The sequence below is a fragment of the Carassius auratus genome, chromosome 1, assembly GCF_003368295.1.
Source record: "Carassius auratus strain Wakin chromosome 1, ASM336829v1, whole genome shotgun sequence".
Lineage (NCBI taxonomy): Eukaryota > Metazoa > Chordata > Actinopteri > Cypriniformes > Cyprinidae > Carassius > Carassius auratus.
In genome coordinates, this window is record NC_039243.1 from 25110215 (window position 1) to 25127479 (window position 17265).

The 17265-nt window shown below is 37.2% G+C and overlaps 1 protein-coding gene across 1 annotated transcript; it reads left to right on the top strand.

Annotated features, from left to right (window-relative positions):
* The first annotated feature begins 5959 nt into the window (after positions 1–5959).
* Positions 5960–16789, top strand: LOC113105505 (periodic tryptophan protein 2 homolog). Its single transcript, XM_026266586.1, has 21 exons — positions 5960–6118; positions 6324–6436; positions 6550–6644; positions 8080–8179; positions 8282–8425; positions 9430–9565; positions 9687–9955; positions 10115–10258; positions 10554–10624; positions 10711–10847; positions 10920–11068; positions 11969–12116; positions 12405–12555; positions 12676–12856; positions 13407–13554; positions 14781–14889; positions 15029–15094; positions 15220–15438; positions 15535–15685; positions 16232–16306; positions 16450–16789. Exons 1-21 carry the CDS (start codon positions 6101–6103, stop codon positions 16610–16612), a joined length of 2787 nt encoding a protein of 928 aa, XP_026122371.1. The 5' UTR covers positions 5960–6100; the 3' UTR covers positions 16613–16789.
* Positions 16790–17265: the final 476 nt, after the last annotated feature.

Sequence of the window (17265 nt, forward strand, 5' to 3'; positions counted from 1 at the left end):
TCTGAAGAATTATTTGTTCTTATGTCAGAGAGCTGTTAAGAAAGCCAAGGCCTGATGTTTTTCAAATCTTACTGAAAGCATCACTTGTACTCCTAAAATAAATTTCTCTTATTAACTCTCTAAATTGTCTTACTAATTATTTTCTAAATCCTTTCTTTGCGCTTTCTGAGGACTTCCTGAAATACCTCTGTGACAGAGTTATAAGGGCCAAGAAACAGGTAACAGATTACATTGAGTTGGCCACCTACAAATCCAACACCTTGGACAACATTTAATGATGTATCTTTACAAACAGTCAAGGATGTGATCACAAAATAAAACCCTCTTTATGTCCCCTTGATATAATTCACCCTCACTTTTTGAGGCAAATAATTGATCCTGTCCGGGGATGGTATCACTGTTGAATAACTGTTTGGAATCCGGGTCCATTCTGAAAATGGCCATGGTTACCCTCTCAAAGAAGCCCTCTCTTGATGCCTGTTTTAGAAAACTATCAGCCAATGTCCACCTTCCATCTATCTTAATTCTGGCATCAAATCACTCCACAGCACTGGAACTGCTCTTGTAAGAGTTTTAAATGATTTTTGCTCGACCCCAGGCAAACTAACTTGTGGAGGTCCTCATGGTTCTATCTTATCTCCCGCTCTCTTTTCTCTTTATCTTCTTCCCATGTGCTCTATTTTTACATAACACAACATCTTTTTCCACTGTTATCCTGATGACCTACAACTTTACTTGCCTTTGACTAAGAAAACAAACTTTACAATTGATACTCTTACTGGTTGTCTTGCTGATGTCAAATGAAGGCTTTCTAAAACGTTCTGATCTTGAACCCAGATAAAACCGAAGTTATTGTTTTTAGTCCCTCCGAACATAGGGCAAGTATTCAGCCCAGTCTGGGGACCTTAAATTCCTTCATCTCTCCCCATGTTCGAAATCTGGGTGTGGTGTTTGATAATTCCTTAAAATTTGATAAACAAATTAGTGCTGTATTAGGTTCTAGCTTCTTCCATCTTTGCTCCCTTTCTAAAATCAAGTAATTTCTCTTAAATATCTCTATAGAAGTTGCTATCCATGCCTTTATTATGTCTCGGCTGGATTATTGCGACGCCCTCTATTTCAGTTTTTCAAAGTCCCAAATCTCTCAGTTACAAGGAGTTCAAAATACAGCAGCTAGATTCTTGAAGGGGTGGGAAAAGTTTGATCATGCCACTCCCCTCTTGCGATCATTGCATTGGCTGCCAGTTCACTATCGACTTGAGTTTAAAATCTTGCTACTTGTCTATAAATCACTTAACAATCAAGCTCCGTCTTATTTGTCAGATTTACTCCACTCCTACTCTTCGACGAGTGGACTAAGATCAGAGGGCAAATTTCTCCTCCAGACATCAAGAACCCGCTTAAAAAACAGAGGATCTGGAACAATTTACCAGTTCACATCAAATGGCTTCCACGTTATCTGACTTTAAATCATATCTTAAAACACATCTTTTCTCTCTGGCTTTTAACATGTAGTAATATGCGCCTTTAAATGGTTTTGATCTGCTTTTGTTGTTGTGTGGGTTTTGAAGTGTTTTTATTTTTTTGCTGATTTTCTCGTTATATATTATTGTTTGTTGTGCAGCAGTTTGGTCAGCCTTGTTTCGTGCTTAAATGTGCTCTAGAAATAAAACTAAACTTGAACTTTAAGTTAAAAATCAATTCCACTATATAGAGAAAACGAACTGCATTTTTACTTAAAGAATCCAACTGTTACACTATAAATTACTTTCTCACACAATCTTAGGGCAAACAGCAGCTTTTTAAACAAAGCCCATTCAAGAGTAGTCCATTCCATGAATGTACTAAAAGTTATGTAACAGAAGCCCTGAGGAACCATTCAATAATATACTCTGCTCAAACAGCTATTGACAGATTCTGTGGCATGCCTGAACGTGCACATCATTTAAGCATCAACCGTTGGCGTTTTTTGTTTTTACCAGGACAGGAATGCTTTTTTCTTATCCTTGTATATGACATGACATATAACTGAATCTAATTAGAAAGAAGACTTACAGATGCGGAAGAGCTTTTTGAATTTATCTGCTTGTGATGTCACTGACATATAATGGACACAAACAGAATCTTCTAGCTCATCGCTTCCAACCATTGCAATTTCCAAGAGATTAATACAGTATTAAGTGTAAATTACTTAAAATCAATCCACTTACAAGGACACATGCTAAAATCATGATGTCTAGTCTGCCAAACACAGTTCCCCAGAGAAGGAGTTGCTTGTGGAATCAAGGAACTAGTGATCATTTTAATCTCACATTGAGAGGAAACACTGTGCCACTGTCCTCTTTAACTGCATGCATATTTAGGCTGTCCATAAAGAAAGAGTTCGAAAAAATAATCATAATAACAGTTATGATGTATATTAACAAGTCTAATTATTAATAATAAAAGCTGATTTTTCAGTGTCAGATAGAGCTAAAATGATTTCACTGATATCTACTGAACTGTATGTAGTTCTACTTCTAAAAAAATTTTTAAACCTGAGATTTGTTTTTATACCTATTGATGTATGGAATCTGTGTCACCATGCTAATGTAATTAGGTTTCAGAGAAGACACTAATCCATGATGCAGAAGGCAGCTACAGAAATCCCCATCACAAGAGATCATGATCACAAGCTACAGTAATTGCATGGTCGGTGAATGAAGGGTGAAATGTTTATACGTTAGCATTCCCAGTGAACTTGATCTATTTTCAGAGGGCAAGTGAACAAAAAAATCCTGATAACAAAGTTTTTTATTGTTTGTTTTTTTATTACAACGGTTTCGATTTTCCATTATTGATAAATGGTTTGTGGCAATAACATGGTTGCTGAGGTTTATTCCTTTGACAAAACCCAAGAATAAAATGATCTACAGCTGAAAGCGATCACATTGCATTTACATTTTGAAAGGTGATAACCACCGTACAAGACAACCAAGACAGGGTGCGACACAAAGCAACCCCCGAAACCACGTCAATAAAAAGAGCACAATCAATTCAAATACAACACCCGGTCCTTAGAAGTGTTTTCACAGCTAGATTGAATTCGCTTTTTTCCTCTTCCTCTTTCTTACCAATGAAAAAAAAGCATTTCACTGAAGCAGCACTAACAAGGTGTTAATCATTACCAACATAAAAAAAAAAAAAAAAAGATTGTGCAGTTTAGTCTAAAAAATAAAAAGTGATGCCATAACTTTGTGAGCTGGTCACTTGTCGACAAAGAGCTCAACCGGATAATAAAAAATTTGGGAATATCCGCTAGGCCACACTCCCTTGTCCTATGGCAACAATAGAAACCAACGCAAAACCAGATGAATCCACGGCTCATGCTCCTGGAATCAGAAGTGTTCTGTACTCGTCGCTGGACTGGACAAGGGAGGCGGTCCGAATGCATCTAGATGTTGCTAGAGGGGTCAGCTCATCCCATCTGACAGTGATGCAGCTTTAGATTCTCTTTTTTTTTGTTTTTTTTTCATATTTTCTTTTTTGACATTTTGGTTACAAAGTTATACTGCTAAAAGAAGTGAATGAAAAGAAGGCAATGCAGGGAAGGGAGTGTGCACAGTGCATGATGGCAACTTGTGTCTTCACGAGGACGCCTGCTTCTCCTGTTCAATGGCTGCGGACAAACAAGAAAGAGTAAACTTAACTTTGATTCTGTGTAAATGTCAATTGATAGCACTCTGGGAGAAAATTACAAATGATAAGTTATCAATATTAATATTTATATTATCCACTGGTGGTGGATGAGGAGATACCCCCTGACTATGTAAAGCACTTTGAGTGCCTAGAAAAGCGCTGTATAAATGTAAAGAATTATTATTATTATTATTATAACCTAAGGCCACTGATATCATAGCTTACAGTCGTTATGTAATGCCAGCCAGTTTTGTGCTTTAATTCTTACTTTCTTTCGATGGCAGTGGGTTTTTCTCCTGAGTCTCAGTCTTCTTCAGCTTGGTTTTGTCAAAGCTGGTGACCTCCTCAAGATTTGGTTTGTCAGACATGATTGGTTGTCTGCTCAAGGAACAAAAGAGAATATAAAATGTCATATATTTGTTTTCTGAAGAAAAAAAAAAAAAAACAAGAAAAAAAAAAAACAGACAATGAAGCTCTAGAAAACTATTGTTCATTTAGTGGAGATTTGCATCACATCCCGCTGATGTTCCTGACACTGAACAAAACCGCACCCTTTCTGAATGGCGTCTGAGGCGTCAAAAAAATGATTTACATAACAAAAGCTGTTCCCACGCTGAGGTTACAATATGAATAATTAAATGTGATAGCAATTCTGTTTTCTTTCTTTCTAAGGCAAAAATCCTACATACTTCTGCTCATTATTTAATTTATTTCGTGTGCACGGTCAGGCAAAGCATTCTGACTGCCTTTCGCAGAATGTGATTGCATTGTGGAAAACCACCGCCCTGTACTGCTTTATCACCCACTCCACACAATGCTGCCGTTTCTTTCAACGCCCTCTTCACCAATCACACCTTATAACGCACTAACCAACTGTGCTTTCGATACAAGGCAGTAAATGTGCCATATGCCATAATGAGTCACATCCTTATTAATGCATTTGCAGCACAAAGAGGATTAACAAAGGAAAAGAGGTTAACCGCTTTGCCTGAAGGTATCTAGTTTAAAGCAACATTTGCATATTCTTTATTTCTATTTGTAACATTCTGAAGATGTTTGAACACACCACGTTTTCAAATACAAAAGCATATGCTTTCCCCCCAGAGTTATTTTGAAAAGAACAGATTTCACGTTCAATAAAAATAGTGATATAACGGTTTACATTACACGACACCAACAGCATTATTTCATCTCTAAAACTCTCAAACACGTACCTTTGTAGACGGATTACAGTTTGAAGTCTTCTGCTGAAGTGCGTTGCAGTACTGTAGAGCGCCAATGCGCAAGAATGAAATATATAGAGGGAGATATGCTAATCAAGCGCTGACGTCACTTCTCTCTTCTCTCGGAGAACAGAACAGGGTCAGGTCAGAGGAATGTAATATTATCAGAATTATTCGTTTTAATCAGAGATATTCCCAAACAGAAAGACAGAAGTTAAGATAACGAGATTAATGAATCTATCATTTGTCTTTTCTTTATTTCTTTTTTGAGTTTACGTTGAAATTATTTCAGCATCGCGCCAAGACACCATCTGGTGGACACGTTAGACTAACTTTTCATTTCATGCACAAACTTTATTCATATAAGCAGGGACCAACATAACAGCTTAGATGTGTGTACGTGTTTTTTTTAATACATAAAAAGGTGGTTGCTTTATATCTATAAATGATCAATTAAAACGCATTAAGAGTGAAATGTATTGCTTATATTAAAATTCTGTCTTTTTTTCTCCACCGTTCGTAGCTATATTGATACAATATTTTATTAAATATTTTTTTTATTATATACCTGCAATAACCTTTGAGATACAACCTTCATAAACATATTCTTCCAAAGAAGACAAATAACCATCAATTTCCTCAATCCCCATATCTCTGGTTATTCCCCTGGCCAGATGTTGACTTTATACAGCAGGAACTGAAAGACAATTATAATCGACTTATGATATGGTATATAGTCCAGTCCAGACTCCAGAAGTATTTTGTGAAACATCTCCCACAGTCAATGACTTTATTTACAGATGGATCGAGGAACAGTATATATTCCAAGGTGTGAATTTTATATTTAAGAAAAGAGTAACCAACCATTTATCAGTATATATATATATAGGGGATTTTATTTTATTTTTATTTTTTTGTCCCCTTCCCCTCCCCAATCGTAGATAACGCATAAATCTTGTTCCACACTCCAGTCCAGTCGGTGGCGGTAACCTAGAAGCTGCCAATAAAATACCAAATAAGAAGAAGAAACATAACCTTTGGGAGACTTTTATGTGACGAAGCTGGGTGCTTTTAGTCTGGTATTGACCCGGAAGTGTTTTTGAGCCCATGTGCGTTCACGTATTTGTAATTTTTTCACGTGTGGAGCGCAGGACGCATGATATTTAATGGATAATTTGTAATATAACATCTCAGAAAACATGAAGTTCGCATACAAGGTATTACAGACACTAACTTTTGATGTTCTTCTCGTGAATAATTTGTATTACTTTTTTTATTAGACATTTGTGTGAGACTGCCTGCTTCTTTTATTGTGACAAAAATATTTATAATCAAGCAAATAAAAAAAAGCAGATTGTTTGTTTTAAAACCGAATGTATCTGAGTGAATATTTTAATTTAGCGTGTTCGTATTTTCGCCTAGTTTTCCAACTTATTAGGGTCATTTTATCGCCACGGGAACCTGTGTTTCTCTAAAGATGGGAATTCTGTCATCAGTCCTGTTGGCAACCGCATCTCAGTCTTTGATCTGAAAAAGTGAGTATCAGTCCTTTTCATAATATCCCTAATTTCATTGTGCGGTCTTATTAGCAAGTGAAAGTTAGTCTGTTTTCAACTGAGGAAATGTTCAATCCGGTTTTTTTTTTCAGTAACAAATCAGAAACCTTACCAGTGTCCACCACAAAGAATATCAGCTGTTTGGGAATCTCTCCGGATGGGAATCTTGCCATACTTATAGATGAAGGTATGGAAAAGTATACAATTCACCATGCACTGTTTTTCCCCCTGTAATAAGCATTATTGTATTCTGGAGACCATTTTGAATATAATTTCATCTAATTTAAACCCAAAAGTGAAAGTGAAGTGACATTCAGCCAAGTATGGTGACCATACTCAGAATTTGTGCTCTGCATTTAACCCATCCGAAATGCACACACACACACTGTGAGCACACACCCGGAGCAGTAGGCAGCCATTTATGCTGCGGCGCCCGGGGAGCAGTTGGGGGTTAGATGCCTTGCTCAAGGGCACCTAAGTCGTGGTATTGAAGGTGGAGAGAGAGCTGTTCATGCACTACCCCCACCCACAATTCCGTCCGGCCCGAGACTAGAACTCACAACCCTTCGATTGGGAGTCCAACCCTCTAACCATTAGGCCACGACTTCCCCAAATGGTAAATGGACTGCATTTATATAGCGCTTTCAACAGACCACATGGCCATCCAAAGCGCTTTACAATTTTGCCTCACATTCACACACACATTCACACACCGACGGCGGTGTCTGCCATACAAGGCGCCATCCAGCTCGTCGGGAGCAGCTGGGGTTAGGTGTCTTGCTCAAGGACACCTCGACACTTGGTCAGGTGGAGCCGGGGATCGAACCACCAACCTTCCGGTTTGTAGACAACCTACATGAACCACTGAGCCATTGCCGCCGAAAAGTTAAGGATTATGAAAAGGCTGTGATGTAAAATGTTAATCACAAAAACAACAACAACAACAACAAAATCCATAGTTGGAATAATCATTATGATTTCTCACTAGCAGTGACATTTCAAGACCATTATTATTATAGATTTTTTGGTTGAGCTTTTTAACTGTTTGATGTGCACACTTTTTGTCATAATTTTAGCTAATGAAATTTCATATTAGAAATTATATTCACCTTTTCTGTGTCAACAATCAAGTTAGCAAATTTGTCATTCTTTGTACAGAAGGTCAGATTTCCTTGTTTCCAGTGAAGCACATTATTGTCTGTAGAGCTGCTTTAACCTGAATTGGATTTTGCAACAACAACACTTCAGTTATTGAACTGAATCAAATGAACACTGAATAATGACACTATTGTTTTATAGAGCTCCTTAACAGCAGAATCTGAACTGTTTCCATAATTAATTCTGCTGTTTTCCTATTTATCACTACGGTGCTACTCTTTTGAAACAATCTGTATTGTATAGCCGTATTAATTTACTCTTTGGAACATGCTCAAGTAAATGCTGCTTGAGATATATGGAGGATTTGATGCTAATATTTTAATTTAATTTTCAATAATAATATAATCTGTAAAGGAAACCAAGTGAAGTAAAGAGAAGTTGTGGCCAAGTATGGTGATCTATACAGGTTGGTGGTTAGTTTTTTTGCTGATGAGAGAATTTAGTGTTTGATTAATGTGTTTCAGATGGAGCAGCCATACTGGTCAGTTTGGTCACTCGGGCAGTACTTCACCATCATCACTTCCACAGTCCTGTTCACAGCGTGTCCTTCTCCCCTGATGGAAGGTCAGCTATTACACACAGCTCATATTAACTTTGCAATATGATTTTATGCATGAACAGCTCTTATTACATTTTCCCTGGTCTTGTTCCTTTGTTTCTTTAAAGGAGGTTTGTGATAACCAAGGAAAACGTGGCTCTAATGTATCATGCACCTGGAAGAAACCGAGAGTTTAATGCGTTTGCTTTAGACAAGAGTTATTATGGGCCATTTGATGAGACGACATGTATCGACTGGACAGATGATTCCAAGTGCGTAACAGATTTTTTTTTTCCCCGTATCCTTAAATGTATGGATTCTGCAGCAAAAAGCATTCACTGTTTTATTGTGCATTTTCTACTTCCTTGCAATTTTAAAGGAATATTTCAGCCTAAAATGAAAATTTGTTAAATGTTTTCACTCTTAGGCCATCCATGATGTAGAGTTTGTTTCTTCATGGGAATAGATTTGGAGAAATGTAGCATTACATCGTTTGCTCCCCAGTGCATCCTTTGCTGTGAATGAGTGCCATCAGAATGAAAGTCCAAACAGCTGATAAAAACATTAGAATAATCCACAAGTATCAACATGACTTCAAACTATTGCTTCTGGACAAAATACAAGTCCATAATCTGTAATAACTTTCCTTAGTGAAAAAGTCCATCCACTGTTGTCCTCTCATATCAGAATCCACCCACATATTTGTTTAGACCTGTTTTCGCTTGATCTGTTGGATGTCCTGATTCAGACGAGACGCCTTTTAAACGAGAGAGAGTAATATTATGAATAGAAGGCCTCTTATTGGAAACAATGGTTGGAAGTAAAAATGTCTTGATGGATTTGTTCATTAGGAACACTTATCTTTTCGCTTCTCACTCATGTTGATTACTTGTGGATTATTTTGATGTTTTTATTATCCATTTGAACTCACATTCTGAAGGAATCCATTCACTGCAGAAGATCCATTGGTGAGTAAATGATGTAATGCCAAATTTCTCCAAATCTGTCCCATGAAGGAACCAGCTCACTTATATCTTTGATGTCCCGAAGTCTAAGTATGTGTTTAACTATAACATTTACATTTTTGGCTTAACTGTTCATTTTAGGGATCGATCATTTTTGAATACTGGTTTACCACATGATGCTCTAGTCCTGACTTTTCTATGGATTTCTATAGTAGTATGTTTGAAATGTAATGAACTGCAAACAGTGCAGGTGGGAATGCCCTGTATTTATGTGACCGATTAAATTCTTGCTCTTCTTTGCTGATAACTAGGTGCTTTGCTGTGGGCAGTAAGGACATGACCACTTGGATCTTTGGAGCAGAGAGATGGGCAAATCTCATCTACTACTCGCTGGGGGGTCATAAGGACATCATAGTGGGCTGCTTCTTTGAGAAGGACAGCTTAGATGTACGTTTGTAAAGTGTCTGCTGCGTTTGTGTAGCACAGTGAATGTTAAGTTTGTTTTTGCATTGCAGTACTGGCAAACCTCACATATGCCATTTTTAAGCGGTTTCATTTGTTTTCACAGATGTACACAGTGAGTCAAGAGGGCACTTTGTGTGTATGGGAAAGTGACACTGAGCTCGAGGACTTACAGAAGGGCCCAAAATACTCTGAGAGAAAGAAGATGGAGGAGGAGAAAAAAAAGAGAGAAGAAGTGGAAAGCAACGAAGATGATGACATTGAGGATATTGTAGGGGAGGATGGAGAGACTAGAGGAGATGTGATTAAAGGAAACGCAGATACACCCAAACAAGTGGAAGGCATCAAAAATGTCCGCTATTCTCAAAGGAGCAAGTGAGTTTTTTTTTCCTCCCTCTGAAACTCTCATTATTTCTTCAATCTATGGGTCTTTTCTTTAGACTTGTTCACACCAAGATCGACGTTCTGGTTATAAAACATGGCGAAAGCGCCAATGTCTCTGTAATTACATTTTAAATCGGTCTTTTATTGCAGGCACTATTTTAACAAGGCGGGTGATTTCAACAAGTTGACCGCTGCAGCTTTCCACAAGAAGACACGTATCCTCGTGACCGGTTTCGCATCTGGAGCGTTCCACCTGCATGAGCTGCCAGAATTTGACCTCATTCACTCACTCAGGTTTGTAATATTTCCAGTGAATATTTGTCAAAAATATCCAGTAGATATTTTTGATGAATCAGACTGCACTGTTCGCAATGTTTGTTTTTGTTTGCAACCCACGAGGACAATTCAATAGAAAGATGTGTTTTATAGAAATTATATAGAAGACTTTGATGAAGATTGCTAGATTTTTTCCTAGCCCTTACAACTAGAGTATTATGTATTTCATTTATCTTCAGTCTTAGCCACAAGTGATTGTGGCTTTATTCCATACTGATTAATGAATTCTAATGTAGCATAATATCACATCTAGTATTTCAGATCAGAGGATTTCTACCATTGCTATGAATCCCACTGGTGACTGGATTGGCTTTGGCTGCTCAGGTATTGTTCTCAACCAGGTTTGTTCATCGGAGCACAACACTATGCTGTCCTGTGCTGTAATGCCTTGTTTCCATCCCGTGTTAAAGGTCTGGGCCAGCTGCTGGTCTGGGAATGGCAGAGTGAGTCCTATGTGTTCAAACAGCAGGGACACTTCAACAACATGAACTCTTTGGCTTATTCACCTGATGGTCAGTATCTTGTTACTGGAGGGGATGATGGAAAGGTAAGTCTTCTACCACTAGGTTTTTGTCTTGGGATTAAATAAGAGAGATGCAATTAAACTGTTGCTTTCCAGGTTAAAGTGTGGAATACCAACAGTGGCCTCTGTTTTGTGACGTTCACTGAACACTCCAGCAGTGTCACTAATGTTGCCTTCAACTCCAGTGGCTTTGTGGTGGTCAGCGCCTCACTAGATGGCACTGTTCGAGCATTTGACCTGCACAGGTATCAACTTCTCCATTTCCAACCATGTGCTCACTGTTGCACAATACTTCATGCTTGGGTTTCCTGGTCTGTTTATTACTTCAACCTTTATTTTCATATTCTTTTTAAATCTCTTATGGCATGTAAAATAAATATTATAAACATGTAAATATAAATGTGATCATAAATAAGATAAATTTGATTATTAAAGTGTTGAATGAGTTTTGAATCTGTTGATTGTGATTTGTAAGTAGACCGCTCAATTTATTTGCAGATTTCTCTGATTTTATAGCTCTCTTGTAGACTTGTAAAAGTATTGCTTGTAGAAATATATCTTGATGATGATATTTTGTATTGACAGCAATAGTAAAATCAATAATAATATAATAACATTAAAAAAACAACAACAATAATAACAATAGTGATAATAACAATAGTAATGCTGAAGATGGCGATGATGATGATAATATTTTATTACATATATTATCATCACCATATTTAGTATTACTATTGTTATTATTATTATTATTATTACGGTTACTATTATTATTGATATAAATGTTATTATTATTATTGACATTACTATTTTCGTCAACACAAAATATTATCATCACCATCTTTAGTATCACCATTGTTGTTATTACTGTTATTACTGTTGTCGTCATCACAATAATATTATTATTGTAATACATGCTATTACTATTTAAATACTTACTCATTTGTCTTTTCATTGCTGTTGCTATCATTGCTGTTTTGTTGTTTTTGTGTTTTGTTGTCATTTTGTGTTCACCCTATGTTGTATGTTTTTGCACTCTAAAGAATAAAAAAAAATAAAAGAAATCTGCTTCCTATGCACATTCTGCACTGCTGAACACTCTGCTCTCTCTTTATTCTCGTTTTGTTCTCATTCTCTTCTCTCAGGTACCGGAACTTCCGTACCATGACGTCTCCACGACCGGCTCAGTTCTCCTCTCTGGCGCTGGACAGTAGTGGGGAGTTGGTGTGTGCCGGCTCTCAGGACTCCTTTGAGATCTTCCTATGGTCCATGCAGACTGGACGACTGCTAGAGGTCAGATACCACCGAATTAGGATGCTCGTTTCTGATCATGTGACAAGTGCAGTGTGTAACATCCTTGTATATAGTTATACATTTGTCAATAAAAAAACAGTATGGTTTGTTGTACTGTAAATGGATGAATATTAGAAATGACTGTTATTGGCAAACCTATAGATAGGCTTAATATTTGGTTGTTGGTCCATTTTCAGCCAAGACTAATCATTCCAGTGCAAAAATCATTGTTGAGCCTCACAGTTGATATGTAATTGCATTCTTTGTAACTCTTTACTGCTGGAGTAGGTGCTCAGTGGTCATGAGGGTCCTGTCAGCAACTTGTGCTTCAGTCCAGTCCAGTCTGTGCTCGCCAGTGTGTCATGGGACAAAACAGTCCGCCTGTGGGACATGCTGGACAGCTGGCAGACCAAAGAGACCTTGCGGCTCACCTCTGATGGCAAGTTCCCCAAGTGACCGGTTTATGTAAAACTGTTTAGAGAGGAAAAAAAAGAGCAGGTGGTTTGGAATGAAAAGGATGTGTTATATATATAGATGTCTTTCTCCTGTCTTTATTCAGGACTCGCTGTTACATATCGTCCTGATGGTCAGGAGTTGGCAGTTGCCTCTCTGGATGGTGAAATCACATTCTGGAACCCTCAGACTGGAGGACAGACTGGCTCTATCGCTGGCCGCCATGACCTGCAGATGGGCCGTAAAGAAACCGAAAAGATCACTGCTAAACAGTCTGCCAAGGGAAAGTATGTCACAGATATATATATATATATATATATACGCACACATATACATGCATACTAGACCTATTTTACTGCCTGATAACAACCGTCATCATTAGCAACTCTGAAAAATATACCATAAAGTTACACCATTTAGTAAATAGTTTTTGACTGTGTTTACAGTAAAATGAAACTGGATTACTTCAGTTTTAATACTAGGCCTGTGGTAACATTGTTGGAGTATATTTTTAAAGCAAATATTGAAGTAAATTATTTTTCTTACACTGTAATGGATTTATGATGATAATCTGGTAAGATTTAAAAGGCTTTCTTCTCAAATAATGTTTTATGTCCTCATTTTTATTTATGTGTTGAAAATGTTGTGGCTTATTTACTTATGTAGCAGTAAGCAGCTGTGTTGTAACTGGGATAATGTTCATAAACCCCTATGGTTTTATTCTGTGATAACAACTGGCTGGATTAACCCCAATAAACCGAATATTCCCTGCTGAACCTAGATGTACTGTATGTATTACCAGCATTAATCACTTATTTCCTCTTAACTGATTTGTAGGTCCTTCACCTCCTTGTGCTACTCAGCAGATGGTGAATCGATCCTTGCAGGTGGCCAGTCAAAGTTTGTGTGCATTTATAACATCAAGGAACATGTTCTAATGAAGAAGTTTGAGATCTCCTGTAATCTCTCTCTGGACGCTATGGAGGTACACACACACACTTATTTAGCAAATTTGTCGGTATTCACTGCAGAAACAGACATAAATAAACTAGAACACAAAGCTTCCATTTTGTTAATGGGAATATGATTTTTTAATAGCTTATTGTATTCTGATCATTATTTATGACACATAAATGTTAATAAAAAATATAGAGGCATACGGTATTTTCTAGAACTTAAAACATCCTTATTAATCCAAAAACTGCTTTTGTTGAAACCAAGCTCCCAAAATGACTCATTTTCTACTTGGTGTTTTTATTTGGAAATCGAGCTAACACAAATCAACACCTACTACTTCATAATCAGCTCTTTGGCCTGCACATTAACAGGCATGAGAAATGCCATATGATCACTGGACTACAACTACAAAGATTATTTGTTCGGATAATTTCATGGATTATTTGGAAATTGGCAGGTTATGTTTAGGCCCTGGATGTTAGTAATTGTGCAGAAACTGAGTTGTAGTGGTGAGATAATTGCGTTCTTGTATACTCTGTAGACATGACTGTGATCAGATGTAATAAAAATCTAAACCTAATGCAGCAATCAACATTTTTCATGATAAGTTTATCTTGGCAGCTCTAAAAGAGCAACATAGTACAATTTTTCAAAAGTGTTACACATTTATTTTTCATATGCAGAGATGTTAGCCATCACATCAGTGGACATTTACTTTGTAGACTTAAGCCGAGGCAAGTCACCTTTATTTATATAGCACTTTTAAAAAATATGGATTGTGTCAAAGCAGCTTTACAGTATAGGAAAATAGTGTGTCTGTCAGTACAATAGGACAATAGTAAACACTAATTTTCAGTTAAGGTAAATTCATCACGCATGAATTCAGTGATGTCATCATCCAGCTCAGTTCAGTTTAAATAGCATCTGTGTAATCAAGTCAACGATATCGCTGGAAATTAAGTATCCCCGACTAATCAAGCCAGAGGCGGCAAGGAACCAAAACTCCATCGGTGACAGAAAAGAAGACACCCATTTAAACGAATTGTTTTAATCTGTCCTTCTGTTTCTAAATTGACAGTTTTTGATGTAAAAATACTAACACAGGAAATGCAGTTCACGTCCCCTTTGTAATTTAGTTTCCTATATCACCTGGAAAAATCAACAGCAATCATGCAGTACATTCACTGAATTAGCATGTCATAATTATTTTACTCTAGCTTCTGAAGTCTTTCTGCCATGTTGTTCTTTTCTCAGGAGTTCCTCGACAGGCGTAAGATGACTGAGTTTGGTAGTCTCTCTTTAGTGGATGAAGGCACAGGGGATGGAGACGGAGTGGCGCTCAGTCTTCCTGGGGTCAAGAAAGGTGAGTCCACATCTCACTGATTAATCCTATCAGTGTAGACGAGCATTTTGTTTTTAAGAGCATTGAATGTATTACTGGATATATAATGTATACTGGCTTTTGCATGCAACTCTTATGCCTGTCTCTCCTCATCTGTCAGGTGATATGAGCTCCAGACGCTTCAAACCAGAGATCCGTGTTAGCTCTCTCTGCTTTTCACCTACTGGTAGAGTTTTTCTCTTTTCAGCACAACACATTGATTTCAGAATATTTAACTATTCAGAATCATGTTTATTATGACATTTTTATTGAATATGGACTGATGATGTTTTGGCCTACTTCTCCATTCAGGGCGCAGTTGGGCAGCAGCCTCCACTGAAGGCTTGCTGATCTACTCTCTTGACGCCTCACTGGTGTTTGACCCCTATGATCTAGACATGGATGTCACGCCAGCAAGCATACGGCAGCAGATGAGGAAAAAAGAGTGGGCATCGGCCATTTTGCTGTCTTTTCGGCTAAATGAAATGCCACTCATAAGAGAGGTTCTGGAGGCAGTTCCTTATGACCAAAGTATGTTCCCTCCTAAAATTGTCAAATAATTTCTTGTCATATTCAAACTACATAATTTTGATATCATTCTTTTCATATTATTGTTTGATCTTTTAGTTCGGGTGATTTGTAGCTCCCTGCCAGATGTGTATGTGGATAAGCTTCTGAACTTTGTGGCCTCAACTTTGGAGAAGTCCAACCACCTGGAGTTCTACCTCAGCTGGGCTCAGTGTCTGCTCACCTTACATGGACAAAAGCTCAAGAACCGGTCAGCAGCAAAAGCAAAGCTCTTTTCAGAATGAGCTCTCACTGGTTATCCAATCCAAGTTTTCCAATTCTTATACTATATTTGCTTATACTATATTTCCCCTAAATTGCCGTTTGGCAAAAATGATATGCATAGAGACCGAATTAGCTGTTACATCACTTTATCATACCATTGATAAATTAGCTAGTTTTAAACATATTAAAAAAAAATTAAAAGCATACAATGTCATATATTTGATTTTCAGTTGTTGTAAAAAAAAAAAAAAAAAAAAAAAAAAAAAAAAAATATATATATATATATATATATATATATATATATATATATAATTATTATAATTATTCTTTTTTTATTCTTTTTTTTTTACTAATGGGGGGAAGGTATAGAATAAGTGTATTTATTTTTTGACCACAAATATTTTTTGGAGGTTATACTTCTTTCCCTGCTGGTTTGTACAGAAACGTAAGGAAAATGATTAATGTCCTATTTTGCATTGTTTTATCTGTTGTTGATGAGCACTGTATGACTGCTTGTATATCTCCTTTTCAGATCTGGAGCTGTGTTGCCTACTGTACAGCAGCTGCTGAAGAGCATCCAAAGACACAGTGATGATCTGTCCAAACTGTAAGCTTGACTGAATTCTAAAAAGGAAGATATTGTTGATGTATAACCATTGTTGCTGATATGGCCATAAAACTCTAATTCTAAAACCGAAACCATGTTTGTTTATCTGTCAAGTTTAAATGGAACATTTGTTTTCTTCCCAGTTGCGACTGGAACATCTACAACATTCGTTACGCCGCTGCTCTGTCTAAACAGAGAGGGATGAAAAGAACAGCAGCAGAATCCCTCAGTGATGAGGAAGAGGAAGAGGAGGAGGAGGTGTCAGTGGACTCCGGAGGCGATGAGGAGAATATAATGAATGAGTAGTGGTGGAAAACTGATCATGAACACTTCAGCTGAAACGTGGACAAGCAGCAGTTATTATGCAGGTTTATGTATTTTGTCATTGTAAACATGGACAGACAGCATCTGTAACCTTGTAAGAAAATGACATGACACCATTTAGACTTTTATATATAAAATATGAACATTGGTTTAACTGTTGATAAATGTGTTATTTCCTTTTTTTTTTTTTTGTATTCTTGTCTAAAGATTTGGAAGCTTGTTCCTGTCAAAAAAAAACATTTGGGGTAATTGCAACTTTTTTTTTTTTCTCCAAGATGTTAATTTACAATTGGAAAAAGCCTAAAGCAGTGGTTCCCAACCTTTTTCAACTCGCGGTCCACACAGCCAAACACATATGTTTGCGTGTCCCACTGCAAAAAAAGTAACTGACTCTGCTATTGTTGGGTTAATAACTTAGCTAGATTGTTAACTGTCTTTAATGAATGTACTGGCAATGAACCGAAAATAACTCTGGCTGGCACTGCTCAGCAAAACGGGAAAAGCAGATCCAGGCAGAGCTCGGCAGCGGGTAGACAGTGGAGCAAGCAGTCAGGACGGAAATTGTTGACAGCCATTTATGCATGTTTGAATTTGTTGTTCTGTAGCATATGCAGCAAAAATATCTACGATAAATT